The following is a 17239-nucleotide window of genomic DNA, read 5'->3' as shown; positions in this document are numbered from 1 at the left end:
TCATTGATCAGCTGCCTCTTGCACACCCCCTACTGGGAATGTGCCCGCAACCAAGGTACATGTCCTTGACCAGAATTGAACCCGGGTCCCTTCAGTCCCCAAGCTGACACTCTATCCATTGAGCCAAACCGGTTTCGGCTCCCTTGATTTTTTTATGAAAAGTGGAAGAGAGAGGGAAAGACAGATAGAAACATTGATGTGAGAGAAACACATTGATTGGTTGCCTCCTGCATGAGCCCTGACCAGGGCCCGGGCCAGGGAGTAACCTGTAACTGAGGTACATGCCCTTGGCCAGAATCGAACCCAGGACCCTTTGGTCCCCAAGCCGACACTCTAGCCACTGAGCCAAACAGGCTAGAGGTCCCTGAGTATTTTTTTTAAAATATATATTTATTGATTCTTTACAGAGAGGAAGAGAGAGGGATAGAGAGTTAGAAACATCGATGAGAGAAACATTGATCAGCCGCCTCCTGCACACCCCCCACTGGGGATGTGCCCGCAACCAAGGTACATGCCCTTGACCAGAATCGAACCTGGGATCTTTCAGTCCGCAGGCTGATGCTCTATCCACTGAGCCAAACCGGTTTCGGCTTCCCTGAGTATTTTTGCTGCCAGAAGAAAGTGACAACAAATCCCTCCCTGTGAAGGTGGGTCAGAGCTGCAAGTGACGTTCTTTGGATTTTTATTTTACTTATTTTTAAATATATTTTTATTGATTTCAGAGAGGAAGGGAGAGAAAGAGAGAGATAAAATCATCAATGATGAGAGAGAATCATTGCTCGGCTGCCTCCTACATGCCCCACACTGGATCGAGCCCGAAACCTGGACATGTGTCCTTGACCAGAATCGAACCTGGGACCCTTCAGTCCACAGAGTAACACTTTACCCACTAAGCCAAACCATAGGGCAAAGTCTTGGATTTTTAAATTACTCTAGTATGTGTGGGGATTTTTTTGTACTTTATAATATAGCCATGCTTTTTGGTGTGTTTTTTTAATATTTTTTTTATTTTTTTTTTACAGAAAGGAAGGGACAGAGATAGAGATTAGAAACATCGATGGCAGAAACATCGATCAGCTGCCTCCTGCACACCCCCTTCTGGGGATGTGCCCACAACCAAGGTACATGCCCTTGACCGGAATAGAACCTGGGACCCTTCAGTCCACAGGCCAACACTCCATCCACTGAGCCAAACCAGTTAGGGCTATAGTCATGTTTTAACAGTAATAGCTAACACTTAAATAGCACTTATGATACACCGGACATTTTTCTATTAAGTCATTTACACAAACTACATTTTTACCATAATCTCATAAGATAGGCACTGCTACTACCCTTACAGAGGAAACCGAGGTACAGAGAGGTCAAGTAATCCTAAAGTCATGCAGCTAATGAATGATAGAGCCAGGATTTAATCCATCTAAGTGTGGCTCAGAGAAGGTGCTATGGATAACTATACTTTAATATTGAAAAGCATTGTCATAAATAAAACTGACACTCCAGAAAGCAGCATTGTGTTTTGTCCCATGGTTTCAGCATCCCCAATGCATACCATCAGAGATCTGAAAACTACTGATACTTGAGGACGGATGTGCCAGCCTTGGCCTAAGAATAACATGACCAAGAAAGGAATTCCGACTCCCGACACCCAATAATAACACAGGACTGGCCTAGAGCCAGTGGCATTTCCTCAAAAATTCAAGACTCCTGGATGAGCCAATAGAGAGCAAGTTAATCAGGAAATGACACAGAGAAGCAAAGTGAGGGCTTTAAGGTCACTGAACAGCTGAAATGTGTGGCTGCCGATTTGTAGGAAAGAACCTAACTAGCATCCTACCTTCTTATTTCCCCCAGAGAGTCTGTAGGAGGCAGATGTGAAAGGACTAAGACCCTAGATGTTACTACTAGAAGCCAGGATAGACGTGTACATTCTGGGTTATTTCAGATGCAGCTGTCAGACACCAAATATCAACAGGAGTTTTGTAATAGAAAAGTCCACAATGGCTTCAAGTACAGCTGTTTCCTTCATTATCAGTTAAGCTCCTCCCAAAAGTAGCAAGATACCCAGGAACAACTCTGTTTATGACCTATTTGCTTAGCCATCTCAGAAGTTAAAATTATTTCCCAATACTTCTAGCAAAGATCCTAGGGTTATGTCACATTGGCTGTGTTAGGCACTAACATCCACCCCACAAACACACACACACACACACACACACACACACACACGCACGCACACAGCCAGTCACTGTCCCTGGACTGGCAGGAATGGAATGCTTTGATTCAACAGGACAGGGGCATCTGCCCACATTGGACCTGCAGAGTAAAGCAGCCCCACAAAACCTCATGAACTGAGTGGAGGGAAGGGTACTTCCCCCAAGAAAATCATAGGTTTCTTAACAGAAGAAATGAGTAGATGCTGGGCAGGTAAAATCAATAGTCAACCTGTACAAGATGGGAGGGAGCCACAGATAATGGGTCACATGCAAAACAGTTCATTTGAACAAACTCTTACCCTGGGTTGTATGAATGCCCTGAAAGCAATTTGGCAAACATTTACTGAGTATTTACCATGTACAAGGTACACCACCTTCCACATAATAAATGCACAGCAAGACAGTCCTCTGCTGCCATCCTCAGTAAGAATTACCAGACTCAAGCTATTCCATCTTATCTAATAAAAGGCTAATATGCAAATGAACTGAACAGAGGAACAACTGGTCGCTATGAGTAGCACTGACCCCCAGGGGGCAGACGTGCAACACCGGAGAGCTGCTTAGCCAGAAGCCACGGAAGCCCTAAGGATGTTTGACTGTTGGACATCCTCTGAGGGCTCCCAAACTGCAAGAGGGTGCAGGCTGGGCTGAGGGGCCCTCCCCTCCACAGGTGCATGAATTTCATACATTGGGCCTCTAAGAGTATAATGAGCAAACTGCTATTCATCTCAGAAACCAGCTCTGATGTCACCTCCCAGGAAGCCTCTTGCCTATCATCCCTGTCAGAGTTAGTCACCTTCCATCCATCTCTGAACTTGATACATACTGATATTATCACCCTGTACCATAATTATTGATTCTTCTCTCCGTCTCCCCAAATAGTGAGTGGCGTCTCTGTATCTCTAGTGCCCAGGATATACCGTATTTTTCGGAACATAAGACGCACTTTTTCCCCCCCAGAAGTGGGGGGGAAAAGTCCCTGCGTCTTATGGTCCAAATATAGCCTACACATATACTTTGAAAAAAAAGTTTTTTTACTTGCCCGGCTCTGTGTGGTCTCTGTGTGCTTGCCCGGCTCTAAAATGGTTCTAAATGCTGCTGTTTACTTTACAGGGTTGATTACATGTGTTTATGACTGTGATGTTGCGTTTTAATGCACATAAAATATTTTAGGACACTATTTGTTTCAGAATCTTTTTTTCTTCATTTCCCTTCTCTAAAAACTGGTGCGTCTTATGGTCCGGAGCGTCTTATGGTCCAAAAAATACGGTAATAGATGCTCCAAAAAGTTTATTGACCTGATTTAAAATGAGTTCCCAGGTATGGCTTGGCCTCAGGCTTCTATAGAATATTCCTGAAACTATTTACCTTCCCTTCTCAACAGGCATTCCTTTCAAGAGTCCATTTGCCATTATCTCAATTCCACTGAATTAATACTTACTTTGAATGCCTATCATATGCCAGGTAGAATTAGGCTTTAAGGACTCAGAAATTAATGAGATACATTTCAATTGTAGTGCTCTAAAGAAGCCAGACTAGCTCTCCTACCAGGATTTCTTTAGCCGGGAAAACAAATATCTGCCCTGGTTTCTCTCTGCTTGTGACTTGGTCATTCTCCTGGCCCCACCCAACCCCATCATTTCCAGGCCTTTTCCCCCAGAAGGAAAGACCCGACTTGTAAAATCTGTAACAGATGTGGATGTGTGGAATTAAGCTCCACATTTCCATTTTTCTAGATTAAAAACCTTGACGTAATCCTTGATCTTCTCTCCCACACATCTATCCATCTGTCAACAAATCCTGTTGACTTTCACTTCAAATCCCAATTCCAACCATGTCTCACCACCTTACCCAATCTGATACCAACCATTAACATCTCTTGCTAAGGTCATTGCCATATAGGTTCATGTCTGGTCTCCCTGCTTCCATCCTTGTGACCCTACAGTCTGTTCTCACAGAGCAGACCAGAGTCTTTAAAAATGGAAGTTCAGCCCTGGCCAGGTAGCTCAGATAGTTCAGATGTTGTCTGATACACCAAGACTGTGGGTTAGGTCTCAGTCAGGGCACATACAAGAATCAACCAATGAATGCACAAATAATCAGAACAATAAATAATTCTCTCTCCCTTTCTCTCTCAAAAAAAATCAATAAAAATGGAAGTTCAAACCCTCCAACTACTCCCCATCTCATTCAGAATAAAGCTAAACAGTCCTATGTTTCATCCTTTCTCATATCCTGATCTCTTGTCTATTCCGTCCAAGCCACACTGGCCTTCTTTTTTTTTTTTTTTTTTTACAGAGAGGAAGAAAGAGAGATAGATAGTTAGAAACATTGATCAGCTGCCTCCTGCACCCCCCCCCCCCCACCGGGGATGTGCCCACAACCTCAGTACATGCCCTTGACCGGAATCGAACCCAGGACCTTTCAGTCCGCTGGCCGACGCTCTATCCACTGAGCCAAACTGGTTTCAGCCACACTGGCCTCCTTGCTGTTTCTTGTTTGGAGGTTCTAGCAGGGGAGCGCAGCTACTCGTATACCCTTGACCGAAGACCGGTCGTCCTCTTCGACGGAGCGCGCAGCTTCGGGAGGGACGCACATGGAACGGTGAGGGAGGAGGGGGACACCCGCCTAGCCAGCCAGATCAGCTGAATCAACCCTGGCGATCAATGGGGTGACAGATGTCGCAGCCAGACCGCCCTCACATCCTCCTTGCTGTTTCTTCAACACACCAGGCATGCATGCTTGTGCCTGAAGGCTTTTCCGCTGACTTCCTCTGCCTGGAATGCCCCCTTTCTCTGGATATATGCATGACTAACTCACTCATTTCCTTCATGGGTTTGCTCAAAAGTCACCTCAGTGAAGCCTACTCTCATTGCCTTGTATAGAATTGCCACCTGCCATCCCCTTTCTTGTTTTCTCCACAGCAATCATCCCTTTCTAACACACTCCGGAATTTACTCATGTAGTGTCCATCTCCCAGGACTGTAAGCTCTGGACGTCAATGAAATATCTACTCACTCAAAACTGCAGCCTTGGTGTATCAGACATGCTCTAACCAACCGAGCTGCCTGGCCAGGGCTGAACTTCGTTATGTGCCAAGCACTGTGCTGAGTGATGGAGCTACCAGGTGATGATTAACACAGCTTATAAGTCTCAGGAGGGAAGAAATCATAACACATGTAGCTCCTTTATTGAATGCTTCCTCTGTATTAAGTGCTTGACATACATCACCATAGTGATAATATTAACATTTATAAAACAGACTCTGTTCTACATGCATTATCTCATTTCACCCTCACCAAGACCTATCACATGAATATTACCAGCCTCATTGGGAAGGACAAGAGACAGGATTTCAAATCAAGGCTGGGAACCGGCAGAGTCAGGGTTTGAACAGGGAGGGGCAAGGGGAGTAGGGTCAGCTGTGAGAAATACTTAGATCTTAGGATGGGCAAGGCTACGTACGTAAAAGATTAGACGGGAACTAACTCCCAGGTTTGGCTGGAGGGGACCAAAGAGCCATAAGGCCGAAGAGAAAGGCGGCGGCCCCACTTGGAAGGTGTGGGGTTTGAGGAGCCTGTGAGCCGCTCAAGGATGCAGTCAGTCCATCTCCGGCAGGAACTGGCGAGCCCGGAGGCGGGTTCCGGCCCCCTCCTTCGGGCCTGAGAGATGCCCGGGGAAGGCGCGCACCAAGGATCAGGCCGCGGGCTCCCCTGCCTCTCGGGTTTCTCCAGCAGCAGCTGCAGGAAGGGCGTGGGGGACGGCGAGACAAAGACCCCGCAGGCCCCGCCTCCGCCCGGGCGGCCCCTTTAAGAGGCGCGCCCCCCCGCCGCTGGCCCGGCCTCGTATGCAAATACGGCGGCGCGGCGGGCGCGCGCGGCCGATCCCGGGCCCGGGCTGCGGCGGTTAGTCCTCTCCCGGCCGCCGTCCCTCCGACATATTGCCCGCAGGAGCTGCGGCGGCGGCGAAGCGGAGCGCGCCGGGGGGCGGAGATGGGTGAGCGGCAGAGCGGGCCCGGCGGGGCCGGGGAGCGGGCGGCGCGGAGACGGGGATGGCCGGGCTGCCGAATGGCTCCCCACGCGGACCGGAGCCCCGCATGGGGCGGGGGAGGGGACGCGGGCGCAGGGGGACCCCGCCCCCTCCTGTCGTTTTGCGGGGTGGGGCCTCCTGTGGGGGCGGGGCGTCTGAGGGGCGGGGCTTCTCCAATGCGGGGTGGGGTCTTGTGGCGGATTGGGCTCTGGTGAGGCTGGGCCCGGCGTGGGCGGGGCCTGGTCTGGGGGCGGGGCCTCGGGCTGTGGGACCTGGGGCGGGGGCACCCTTCTGGGCTGTGGGGGGCCTTCTCCTGGGAGCGGTGGGGCGGGAAGGAGACCTAGACTGAGGGAACCCCACTCTGGAGCGGGGCTTCTGGGTAGACGCCGCTTTTATGGGCTCGTGGGCGGGTTTTCTGGGCTGACAATTGTGTGTGTGTAGGCGGGACTTCTGGGCTGAGGGGTGCTTGTGTGGGTGCAGAGCTTCTAAAGAGAGGAGACTAGGTCTGGGCAGAGCTTTGGGGGTGAAGGTATTTGTGTGGGGTGTTCTAAGCCGAGTATCATGGTGTGTGAGCAGAGTTTCTGGGCTGGGGGCTGGGGGCTGGCGGAGGGGCAGAGTTCGAGGACAAGTGCTTTGTGGAGACGTGTGGGAAAAGCTTTCAAACTGAGGAACTAGGGCAAAAGGTGTGTGTTGTGTAAGCTGCTGTGTTGCCCTGAAGGGATACAAACAAGGCTATAACCTTGACTAGAACTGAGGTGGTGCTTCTAAGCAGGATGGAGCCCGGGGACTTGGGCTAGACGGCTATGGCTAGAGAAACAGATTGTGGGTCCAAGTTTGGGTCCACAAGCACACCATTCTCCCAAAGCCACATCCTTGGCCCTGTGCCCAGGCCCTGGGTCTCAACCGTAAGACACCAGGATGCCCTTTGAGCCGGATCTCAGGTCCTGGAGGAAAAAACTTCAAGACTGCCTAGAATCGTAAGCCTGCAGAAACCGGGTAGTATCGGAATGGATCAGCATACACCAGAGCTAAGAGCACAGGACCCAGACCCCAAACCGCCTGTGACACAGTATAAACTCCGTTTCCTAATCTATGGAAAACCTACCTTGCTGGTGTCATCACTCATCAATATATATTTATACTTACTGCTCATTTACTTAATGCTGGGCACTGTGGTAGGGGGAGGGAATACAATGGAAAAAGACATAAATATAGTGACCTCACTGACCTTCCAGACTGGTGGGTAAGACAGACAATAAATATGTTAACAACTGAATAAGAAAAATTCCAAGAGTGAATTGTGGTGGGGGTGGTGGGAATGAATTATGAAGCTGATACTTCCAAAATGGCAGTCAGGGAAGAGCTTTCCAAACAGAGGATACAGCAAGTACAGGAGGTAGCAATAAGCTTGGTTCGCTTAAGGGGAGAGAGGCCGGGATGGCTGAGGCACGGGGCAGGCAGAGAATGGTAGGCGAGGTCGAAGAGGTAGGCAGGAGCCAGACCATAGGTCTCTGTGATTAAATGGTGAAGTGAGACAGCAGGTAAACTGGTAGCCAGTATCATTGCTGTTATCCTTGGCATACACCCTTTGGCTTGAGGATTTACCTTATTTGAGTTCCACAGGAGGACGAAGAGGTCCCAACAGGACATCCTACTGTCGTAACCCGCTGTGTGAGCCAGGGTCCTCCGGGGGCTCTGGCGGGGGCCACGCTTCCAGCGCATCTGTCACCAGTGTCCGTTCCCGCACCAGGTAAACTGCCTTCCTGTGTCTTGCCCCTCACTGTGGGCTCACGGGAATAGTAAGAACGAAGCTGTCCCTGACTGAGCTCCAGGATGTGATGCCCCAGATGCCAGAAGGGGGCTCAGAAGGCAGCAGAAAAGACCTAGAGAATGGTCAGCTGTACAGTTGCAGTGGGACATCCTATATAATAAAAGGCTAATATGCAAATTGAAAGAATGGTGGAACGACCAGTCGCTATGACGCACACTGACCACCAGGAGGCAGACGCTCAACACAGGAGCTGCCCCTGGTAGTCAGTGCGCTCCCACAGGGGAGGTGCCACTCAGCCTAAAGCCCTGAGCCAGGTAGTCGGACATCCCCTGAGGACTCGCAGACTGCGAGAGGGTGTAGGCCGGGCTGAGGGGACCTCCCCACTCTCCACCCCGCCCCCAGCCGAGTTCACACATTTCATGCACCGGGCCTCTAGTAGTGTAATAAATCCAAAGGCCTGGATTCTAGTTACAGTTCTGCTGCTGATTTGCTGGTGTGACTTGGACAAGTTATCTCCCCTCTTTGGGCCTCCTATTTTCCTCGTCTGTAAAATGGACCTAATAAATTTTTTCTTCCTGGGGAATGTTGGGAGGCCTGAACAAGAGTAGGGATAGGAAAAGGCTCTGCCAATCCCTATGTCTGACATGTAGGATAAGGACTCCATTCCAGCCATGAACTGCTTTTCTGATCCTACCCCGCGATTCTGTGCCTCAGAAGCCCTTCTTGGTAGGGTTCTCGGGTCAGCTCCTGACGTTTTCCCTTCCTGTCCCCAGGAGCAGTTCTGGGGCGGGCCTCTCCAGCCCCCCACTGGCCACCCAGACAGTCGTGCCCCTACAACACTGCAAGATCCCGGAGCTGCCCGTTCAAGCCAGCATTCTGTTTGAGTTACAGCTCTTCTTCTGCCAGCTCATAGCCCTCTTCGTTCACTACATCAATATCTACAAGACAGTGTGGTGGTACCCACCTTCCCACCCGCCCTCCCACACCTCCCTGGTAGGTGTCCAGCTAGGACCACCCATGCATGTGTGTGTGTGTGATATGTTTGGTTTCAGTTTAGCACAGCTTACCTAGCACCCTGTAGGCTTGGCCTCATGCTGGGCAAGGGAAGTGTAGAAAGAACAGGAAACTGGTGATTCCTGAATACTAATGTGCCCGACACCACACTAGGTGTTGTAAAGGTAGAGATGAATCTGACAGATTTTGCCTAAAGGGGCACAGTCTTAAGTCCCGTGGGGGAGATGACCCATGGACATCTGTGAGTGTTTCGAGGAGTGGAAGGGTCTCCATGCAGAAGGAGAGGCTCAGGGACAGGGGTGGGGTGATTAGGCCAAGAGGGCTCACACACCACTCTCTCATCTCCAGGGACATTCCCACTTCCCTCCTCTGGGTCCTGTTCTACTCTAGATAATTTCCTGTCCTGACTCAGCTGGAGGCCCGTGAAGGTCAGAGAGTGGGGATAGTCCCTATGGAAAGGTCTGGGCAGGGGGAGGTGGATATCAGAAAAGCTTGTATATGGGCAGGGGGCCCACGTGACCCCCAGGCCTCTGCCCCTGACAGAACTTCCACCTGATCGACTTCAACTTGCTGATGGTGACCGCCATCGTACTGGGCCGCCGCTTCATTGGGTCCATCGTGAAGGAGGTGATTGGGTCCGAGAGGCTGGGGACTTGGGGACCCCCTTTCCCCTGGGGGTGCCAGGGTGATACGTGGAGCCCTTCAGACTTGAGGCATTTCCTTGGGGCTCCCCTTGGACTTGGTTGAAGAACATGATTCACATCCCTCTGGCTGTTAGAGTTTAATGAGTGTCGAGGAGGGCTCACTTTGCCAGGATCTGCCGAGGCTGCTGCCCTGGGTGGGATCACAGGCCATGCTGGGAGGGATTTGGGCACAGCCTCTGTGGCCTTCAGCCAAAGCCCCATCCGTCCTGTCTCACCCTGACCCAGGCTTCTCAGCGGGGGAAGGTCTCCCTCTTTCGCTCCATCCTGCTGTTCCTCACCCGTTTCACCGTTCTCACGGCAACAGGCTGGAGTCTGTGCCGCTCCCTCATCCACCTCTTCAGGACCTACTCCTTCCTGAACCTCCTGTTCCTCTGCTACCCGTGAGTACCCCTCATGCACCCCTCACTGCCTCACACCTGGCTCCTGACCTTTGTCCGGTGCAGCTGGGTCAGCAGGTCCCCACACCTGAAGGCAAGGCAGCAACAGTATTCTCTCCACATTGTCAGACAGTATCGCCCTGAGATCAGAGTGAGTGGCCTTCCTTCCCAGGAGCAGAAACTGAGGTAATTTACCCAAGGTGCCACAAGGCAGAGGTCAGAATAGGACTCCCATCTGAGTGTATATCCCAAAGGGAGGTTCCTGAGGGAAGTTCATATACATTGTCTCCTTTCTTCCTTTCCTCTCTCTCTGGTTCTCTCTCTGTCTCTGTATATATCAGTGTTTATGTAAGCTCTTGATGCCCCCTGTATTGATTTAAATTTTCTTTATTTTTTATTTTTATTAAATTATTATCTGTGTATGATTTAAGTTTCCAACAGTTGCCTAAATTTGACCCTTTCTACAATAGTTATTCTCCAGTGAGTCCATTCTCCTCGTACACAGACATTATCTCATTGTTCACATTTATATCTCGAATTATTTTTTTTACAAACATAATACTACATATGTATCTCATAAAAAAATCAAATACAGCAGGCTAAAAGCTTATAATGAAAAACAGCCTCCACTCCCCCCCCCCAGAGTAGTCCCACTTCTCAAAAGCAATCTCTGTCGCTGTTTCTGGTGTTAAATGTTTTTCATGTTACCGCCATAATTTTAGTATCTTTATACCTTTATTTGCTCTTTTTAAACATTTATTGAAATTATAGTTGGGATAATAGGCTTACATAGTTAAAGTTCAGCAGGTGTAAATACTGCATACTAACTACAGCACATACCATAGTTGTGAGTTTGGTCCCCAGGAGGGATCGTGCAGGAGGCAGCCGATGGATGTTTTTCTCTCCCTAAAATTAATAAAAAACAAAAAGAATATGAATGAAAATGTCTCCCTTTGACTCCCTTTTCCCAGCTTTACCGTTTCCCTCCCGAGAGGTAGCCACCAATATTTCTAGTTTCTTGTATATCCTGGAAATAAATATCTTTTGCATATACAAGCATGCCACACACTCATATACGCACATGCATACAGGTGCACATGCAATAACAAAATATTTACCCTTCCATCCCTACTGTTTCCAGTGTTTGATAAGTTACTATTTTTAGTTTCCTATTGGTTATCATTTTCAGTAATATGAGAATGCCTGTCTTTTTTATTCTATCAACAGTAATCAGTATCTTAATTCCTTTTATGTAAAAGAAGAATATCTGGAATCCTGCCATTCCATTTTTTTCTCCCCTCTTCATCCTCTCTAATAAATAGACTTAATGTTATAAATATGAAAATATCACTCAGTGTAGGACCAAGTAGTATGCATAGATGACATTCCTTCTCTATACTTAACTGAGTTATAATCTTGAGCCACTTAAAAAAACAATGTTCTAGTGTCTAGATCAAATGGTTTCTCTTTTCTTACATTCCATCAAACACTTAAAATCATTATCATAGCTTAGTTTGCTTCATATTTAGATTGTAACTTTCTTATATGGCTTTTTTTTTTCATCTTAGAGTTTCTAATTGCCTTTTTTTTCCTTGTTGACAAAAGAATGATGGGCCTTCAACATATCCTCAAGTTTATCCAGCCTCTCAGTCATGCTACCTGTTGCCTGGAGTTCATTTCCCCCCCAAAAGACATCCCTCCTGGAGCTCTCCATCCTCTTGCTCCAGTCTGGACTGGTTGCTCTTTAGGCCTGATGTTCAGCTCAGCCTGGGACTTCCCTACGCTGCCCTCCTGGGTTGGATCCACTGTTTCCTGGATCCCATGTCTTCCTCTTTCTTGGTTTTTCTCCCTTATTTTGCTGGAATGCATAATCAGGTAATTTTCTTAACAATGGGCACATGGGAGTTGTGTACCTTCTGAGTCCTTGCATGTCTAAAATTGTCTTTATTCTGCCCTCATATTTGATTGATGATTCGGCTAAATGTAGATTTCTAAATTCATATTCTCAGAATTTTGAAGATACTGGTTCATTGTCTCTAGTATCCCATGTTTCTAAAGAGAAGACTAATACCAGTTTGATCCCAATTATTTGTAGATGACTTGTTTTTTTCTTTCTGAAGGCTTTTAGGGATATTCTGTTTAACTTTTGATTATTTGAAATTTCACAAGGGTGTGTCCGGTATGGAACTTTTCTCATTCATCTTATCAGTACTCTAGGATTTTTTTTACCATGAGATTTAGGTATTCAGCTCAATGAAATTTTCTTCTATTATTTCTTTGATAATATCTTTCCTTTCATGTTTTCTGTTCTCTCTGGGACTTCAGGTCGTCATATGGTAGACCTCATAGGTTGGTTATCTGTTCCTCTTATATTTTCTCATCTCTCTGCCTTTCTCTCTCTCCCTTCCTTCAGTCTTTCTCTCTGCGTGTCTCTCTCTGCGTGTCTCTCTGTGTGTGTCTCTCACTTTGCCTTAGGAAGATTTCCTCAACTATATCGTCCAGCTTTTTTATTGAGAATTTTTTCAGCAATCATATTTTGAAATATTTATTTTGATTATTCTTTCTTTTGATTATTCTTTTTCATGGCATTTCTGTTCTTGTTTTTAAAATCTCTTATGTTCCCTCAATTTTGTCTTTCTTCCTGCATCAGTTTTTCTATTAAATGCTGCTAGTTTTCCAAGTGTAGTTGGTTTCTTTGGTTGTCTGTTTCTACTTAAGAACAAAGAACTGGTGGCTTGGAGTGCATTTTCTCTCCCTCTGCCATTGTATATGAGAATAGGACATTTGATTGGAGGTTCTGAGTACATGGGCAGGGCAAACTTTGCTTTAGGATGTTTGAGGAAGGTGCTCGTTGTCAGGCTGTGGCCCCCATTGGCCAGAAAAAGGGGGGTAGAAGTTACTTTAGGATGCCCAGAATGAGGACCTCAGTTCTCAAACACTTTAAGTTCTTTACAGAAAAATCCTTCAGGGTGCATTGTGTGAGGTGTGTAAGAGAATAAAGGGACTGATTCTTATTCATGAATACAGATCTTTGTTTAGTTCCATTTCTTCAGCCCTGGTTCTTACTTCTGTTCTCTATCAAATGTGCTCACATCAAGTCAGAGTCTTTCTTGGATCACTCTAGGCAGAGAAACTCCTACCCCCGGTCCAGCCCTCTCCTGGCATATCCTGACCTGTGCATCCAGTTTAGAAGTTTCTAGCCGCCTATTGTTATTGAACATTGAAATAGGCTAATTTGAATTTGAGATGTGCTGTAAGTGTAAAATATACACCAGATTCTGAAGACTTAGTACAAAAAAAAAAGTAAGACATATTCATAATAACGATTATATGTTGCAATGATAATATTTTGCATATATTGAGTTAAATAAAATAGAGTGCTAAAATTAATTGTATCTATTTTTTAATGTGGCTGTTAGACATTTTTAATGTTTGTTGTTGAAAGTATTACAGATGTCCCCTTTTTGCCCCCATTGACCTCTTCTAGCCTGCCCCCCGGAGAAATTTAAATAACATGTGTGACTCTCCTATTTCTATTAGACAGCTCTGCTCTGGACAATGGCTTCCTTCCTCATCTGTCAACATGTTTCCGTCCGCTTTCTAAATTTGTCAAAATCACTTGTGTACTCCTCCCTTTTGTTTTGCTGATATGGATTTACTTCCTACCGCCATGTCTTCGGTGGAAAGGATGGGAGGGAATCTGCCATCTTGTATGAGAAGCTGCTTCTAACTTGTGACCTGTCAGAGCAGTCACTTGCTGTTACCACATAATTTAATAGATCTGTAGTTCTTCTTAGAGGCAAAATCAGGGAGATTTTAAGTACTGGCTCTTAAGTTTGACTGAATCCCTTGTATATATTCATGTAAGTGCCCATCCCCTTATTTTAACAGGGAATCCTAAAGAGTGTTTTGGGAATCCCATTTCAGTCTTCTTTCCTGTCTCATAGAATCACTGGCCTATTTCTTTTTCTAACAAAATTATATCGATATATTCTGAGGCAGGCACCATGCTGGGGGTTGTTGCAAAAATTAAGAGAGCACTTATGAAAACACTAGCATAATGCCTGATTGAACATAGGGAATCAATATAAGCTATGTAACTTAAGGCAAGTTAAGGATACTCAGGCTCACAGAGATTAAGTAACTTGCCCTAAATAATAACATTAGTAAGTGACAGAGCTGGGATTTTAATACTGGCCTATTTGACCCCAAAGGTTATGTTCTCAAGCAAATTCTCTAAGTTGTCTTGCTTAATCTTATCCCAGGGAAAATGGTAGCATCTCCATTTTATTTAATCTCTCTCTATATAAAAGCCTAAGTGACCAAATGACCGGTCACTATGACGCACACTGACCACCAGGGGCAGACTCTCAACACAGGAGCTGCCCCCTGGTGGTCAGTGTGCTCCCACAGCTGGAGTGCCGCTCAGCTGATGGACCCAGTCCGGGTAGCCCACCAGCTTAGTGGCAGCCACTCCCTCCCTCAGTAGTCCTGCAGATCCAATATCTGGAGAACAGGCCAGGCACTGATGGACTGGCCAGCGCCTCCTGCACGATCACACCGGCCTCCTGGAAGTCAGCTTCAGGAACTGTGGCCACTTCCCCTCCCTAGACATTCCACAATGAAGAAATGATATAAAAGTGGCCACTAGGTGGCTCCTGACAACCAGCATAAACAGTGAGATGGATCTGGATCCCAGGCTGCAAGGGTGTCCCACCACCTGCACAGGAGGGCCAATTGCATCCTTCCCCCCCCACACACACACAAACACACACATACCCCTCAGGATGGGTGCCAGACGCAGGGCTCCCAGCTGGCAAGGGCTGCTGCAGTGTCGGAGCCTCTCCCAATCAGGACTGACTGGGCCGAACCTGCAGTGAGCACAACGGGCCGTGATGCATTCATTGGATTCTCAGTTTCGGCCCAATCCCCCCAGGCCACTCTGAGGGATCCCACCCGTGCACAAATTTGTGCACAGGGTCTCTAGTTTTTAAATATAATAAATACTCATAGTATTGATTGATCTCAAAGAGAGAGAGAGAAACATCAATGATGAAAATCTTTTTTTTTTTTTTAATATATTTTTATTGATTTCAGAGAGGAAGGAAAAGAGAGAGAGAGAACCATCCACAATGAGAGAGAATCATGGATCGGCTGCCTCCTGCAAGTCCCCCATTGGGGATCGAGCCCACAACCCGGGCTTGTGCCCTTGACCGAAATCGAACCTGGGACCCTTCAGTTCCCAGGCAGATGCTCCATCCACTGAGCCAAACTGACCAGGGTGATGATGAGAATCTTTGATCGGCTGCCTCTTGCATGCCCCCTACTGGGGATCAAGCCTGAACCCCAGGCATGTGCCCTGACTGGGAATGGAACGGTGACCTCCTGTTTCATGGGTCAACACTCACTGAGCCACACCAGCTGGGCAGCATCCCCATTGTATAGAGTAGAAAGCAAAAACCCAAAGAAGCACATTACCCAAGGACACCCATTTCCCTTGGAACCTCAGAAAATAGGAAATTACTCTAGATAAGAAAATTTAGCATGCTCATTGACCCTGACTTCTGGGTCTGAGGACCTGGGGAAATTGAGAGGGCCCACGCTAAAACAGGAAATGCTTGCAAAGAGCACCTACTATGATGTTCCATGTGCTGTGCTAGGCATTTACCCACTTTGTATAACTATGTACCCTCTTGGCTATGGGTTCGTCTAGTTTTCCCTTCAGGTGAGAGGAGCCAGACACTCAAAACACCCGTGACTAATTAGCTCCAGCCATAACCTAAGAGTACTGCTCAGAGGAAGGGATTTGTACTTTTCCAAGGGCCCATTTCAGTGCATAGCACACAAATATTGTTCCTGACCTGCCCTAAGAGCTGTCTAACATATGTACTCAGCAACTTACACCTCTGTGCTGTGTACGTTTAAAATAAATTACTCAGTATTTATTATCTGTCCTGATCTTTGGTACCAGACTGCCCTGGGATCAATCCCAGCTCTATTACTTCCTTACTAATTGTGAACTTGGGGAATCCACATTACCTCTCTGAGCCAAAAGGGCACAAAACAACAGGACCGAATGCACAGTGTTCTTAGGAGGAACAAAGCGAATGCTTGTAAAGCTCTCAAGACCGTGTCTGGAGCATAGGTGGTACCCAGTTACTGTAGGAATACTGTTCGTAGGCTGTGAGGGCAGGGACACGTCTCTTGCTTCCTGCTATGTCCCTGATACTCGGCACACACTCGATGCCAATACATGTGATGAATGACTGATCATTGGATGGGAGGATGGATGTTAGAAGGATGAGTCAGCTCCCCCTTCAGAAAAGTCAGGAGAGCTATGGCCCAGGGGGGGAGAAGTACTCTCTCAGTGGCTGAGGGTTGGGATCCTGGCCCTCGGGCAGGCCTGTCCTCACCGCCGTCTCCCCCAGCAGGTTTGGGATGTACATTCCATTCCTGCAGCTGAACTGTGACATCCGCAAGACAAACCTCTTCAGCCACATGGCCTCCGTGGGGCCCCGGGAGGCTGTCAGTGGCCTGGCGCGGAGCCGGGACTACCTGCTGACTCTGCGGGAGACGTGGAAGCAGCACACGCGGCAGCTGTATGGCCCGGACTCCATGCCCACCCACGCCTGCTGCCTGTCGCCCAGCCTCATCCGCAGCGAGGTGGAGTTCCTCAAGATGGACTTCAACTGGCGCATGAAGGAAGTGCTGGTCAGCTCCATGCTGAGTGCCTACTACGTGGCCTTTGTGCCTGTCTGGTTCGTGAAGGTGTGCCTCACCCTGCTGCCTGCTCCCCAGGAGACCTCCTGCTTGCATAAATAACAGTACTGTTTTCTGTGAGATCCTGTATGTTCTCTCAAGGGCTACAGTGACGCTGCCTCTATTTTTAGAGTGGAAAGAACGAGGCTCATTGAACGGAAGTGCTCTGCACAGGGTCACCGAGCCCATGAGGAGGACATGCATTGTTCATAATACTTGACAACAGAGAGCAGTGACTTGTGTTTTAATTTGGCTGCTTTGGTACAGGCATGTCACAAGGTCCTGCTTTATCATTAAATCGGAAAGCAGGATTCATCCAGGTCTGAGTGACAGCAGAAGCCTGTGCTCGCTCTCTAGCTTGTGTGGCTT

The 17239-nt window shown here is 47.7% G+C and overlaps 1 protein-coding gene across 9 annotated transcripts in view; it reads left to right on the top strand.

Moving 5' to 3' along the window:
* Nucleotides 1-17239, top strand: part of TMEM39B (transmembrane protein 39B) — a 29449-nt gene that overhangs the window by 6773 nt on the left and 5437 nt on the right. The window contains exons 1-7 of one of the 9 annotated variants that reach the window (XM_036446401.2): nt 5887-6212; nt 7869-7995; nt 8790-9009; nt 9574-9657; nt 9960-10114; nt 11717-11986; nt 16543-16879. In XM_036446401.2, coding sequence (XP_036302294.1) covers nt 6209-6212; nt 7869-7995; nt 8790-9009; nt 9574-9657; nt 9960-10114; nt 11717-11986; nt 16543-16879 — 1197 coding nt within the window. In that variant the 5' untranslated portion in view covers nt 5887-6208. Of the gene's footprint in view, nt 1-5886; nt 6213-7868; nt 7996-8789; nt 9010-9378; nt 9459-9573; nt 9658-9959; nt 10115-11716; nt 11987-16542; nt 16880-17239 lie in introns of those variants that run through there. The other 8 variants (XM_036446402.2, XM_036446404.1, XM_036446403.1 and 5 more) reach the window with 8 other exon arrangements.

Source organism: Pipistrellus kuhlii, unplaced genomic scaffold, assembly GCF_014108245.1.
Source record: "Pipistrellus kuhlii isolate mPipKuh1 unplaced genomic scaffold, mPipKuh1.p scaffold_m20_p_2, whole genome shotgun sequence".
Classification (NCBI taxonomy): Eukaryota; Metazoa; Chordata; class Mammalia; order Chiroptera; family Vespertilionidae; genus Pipistrellus; species Pipistrellus kuhlii.
The sequence above is the reverse complement of the archived record's forward strand: the minus strand, read 5'-3'. Positions and strand labels throughout refer to the sequence as shown.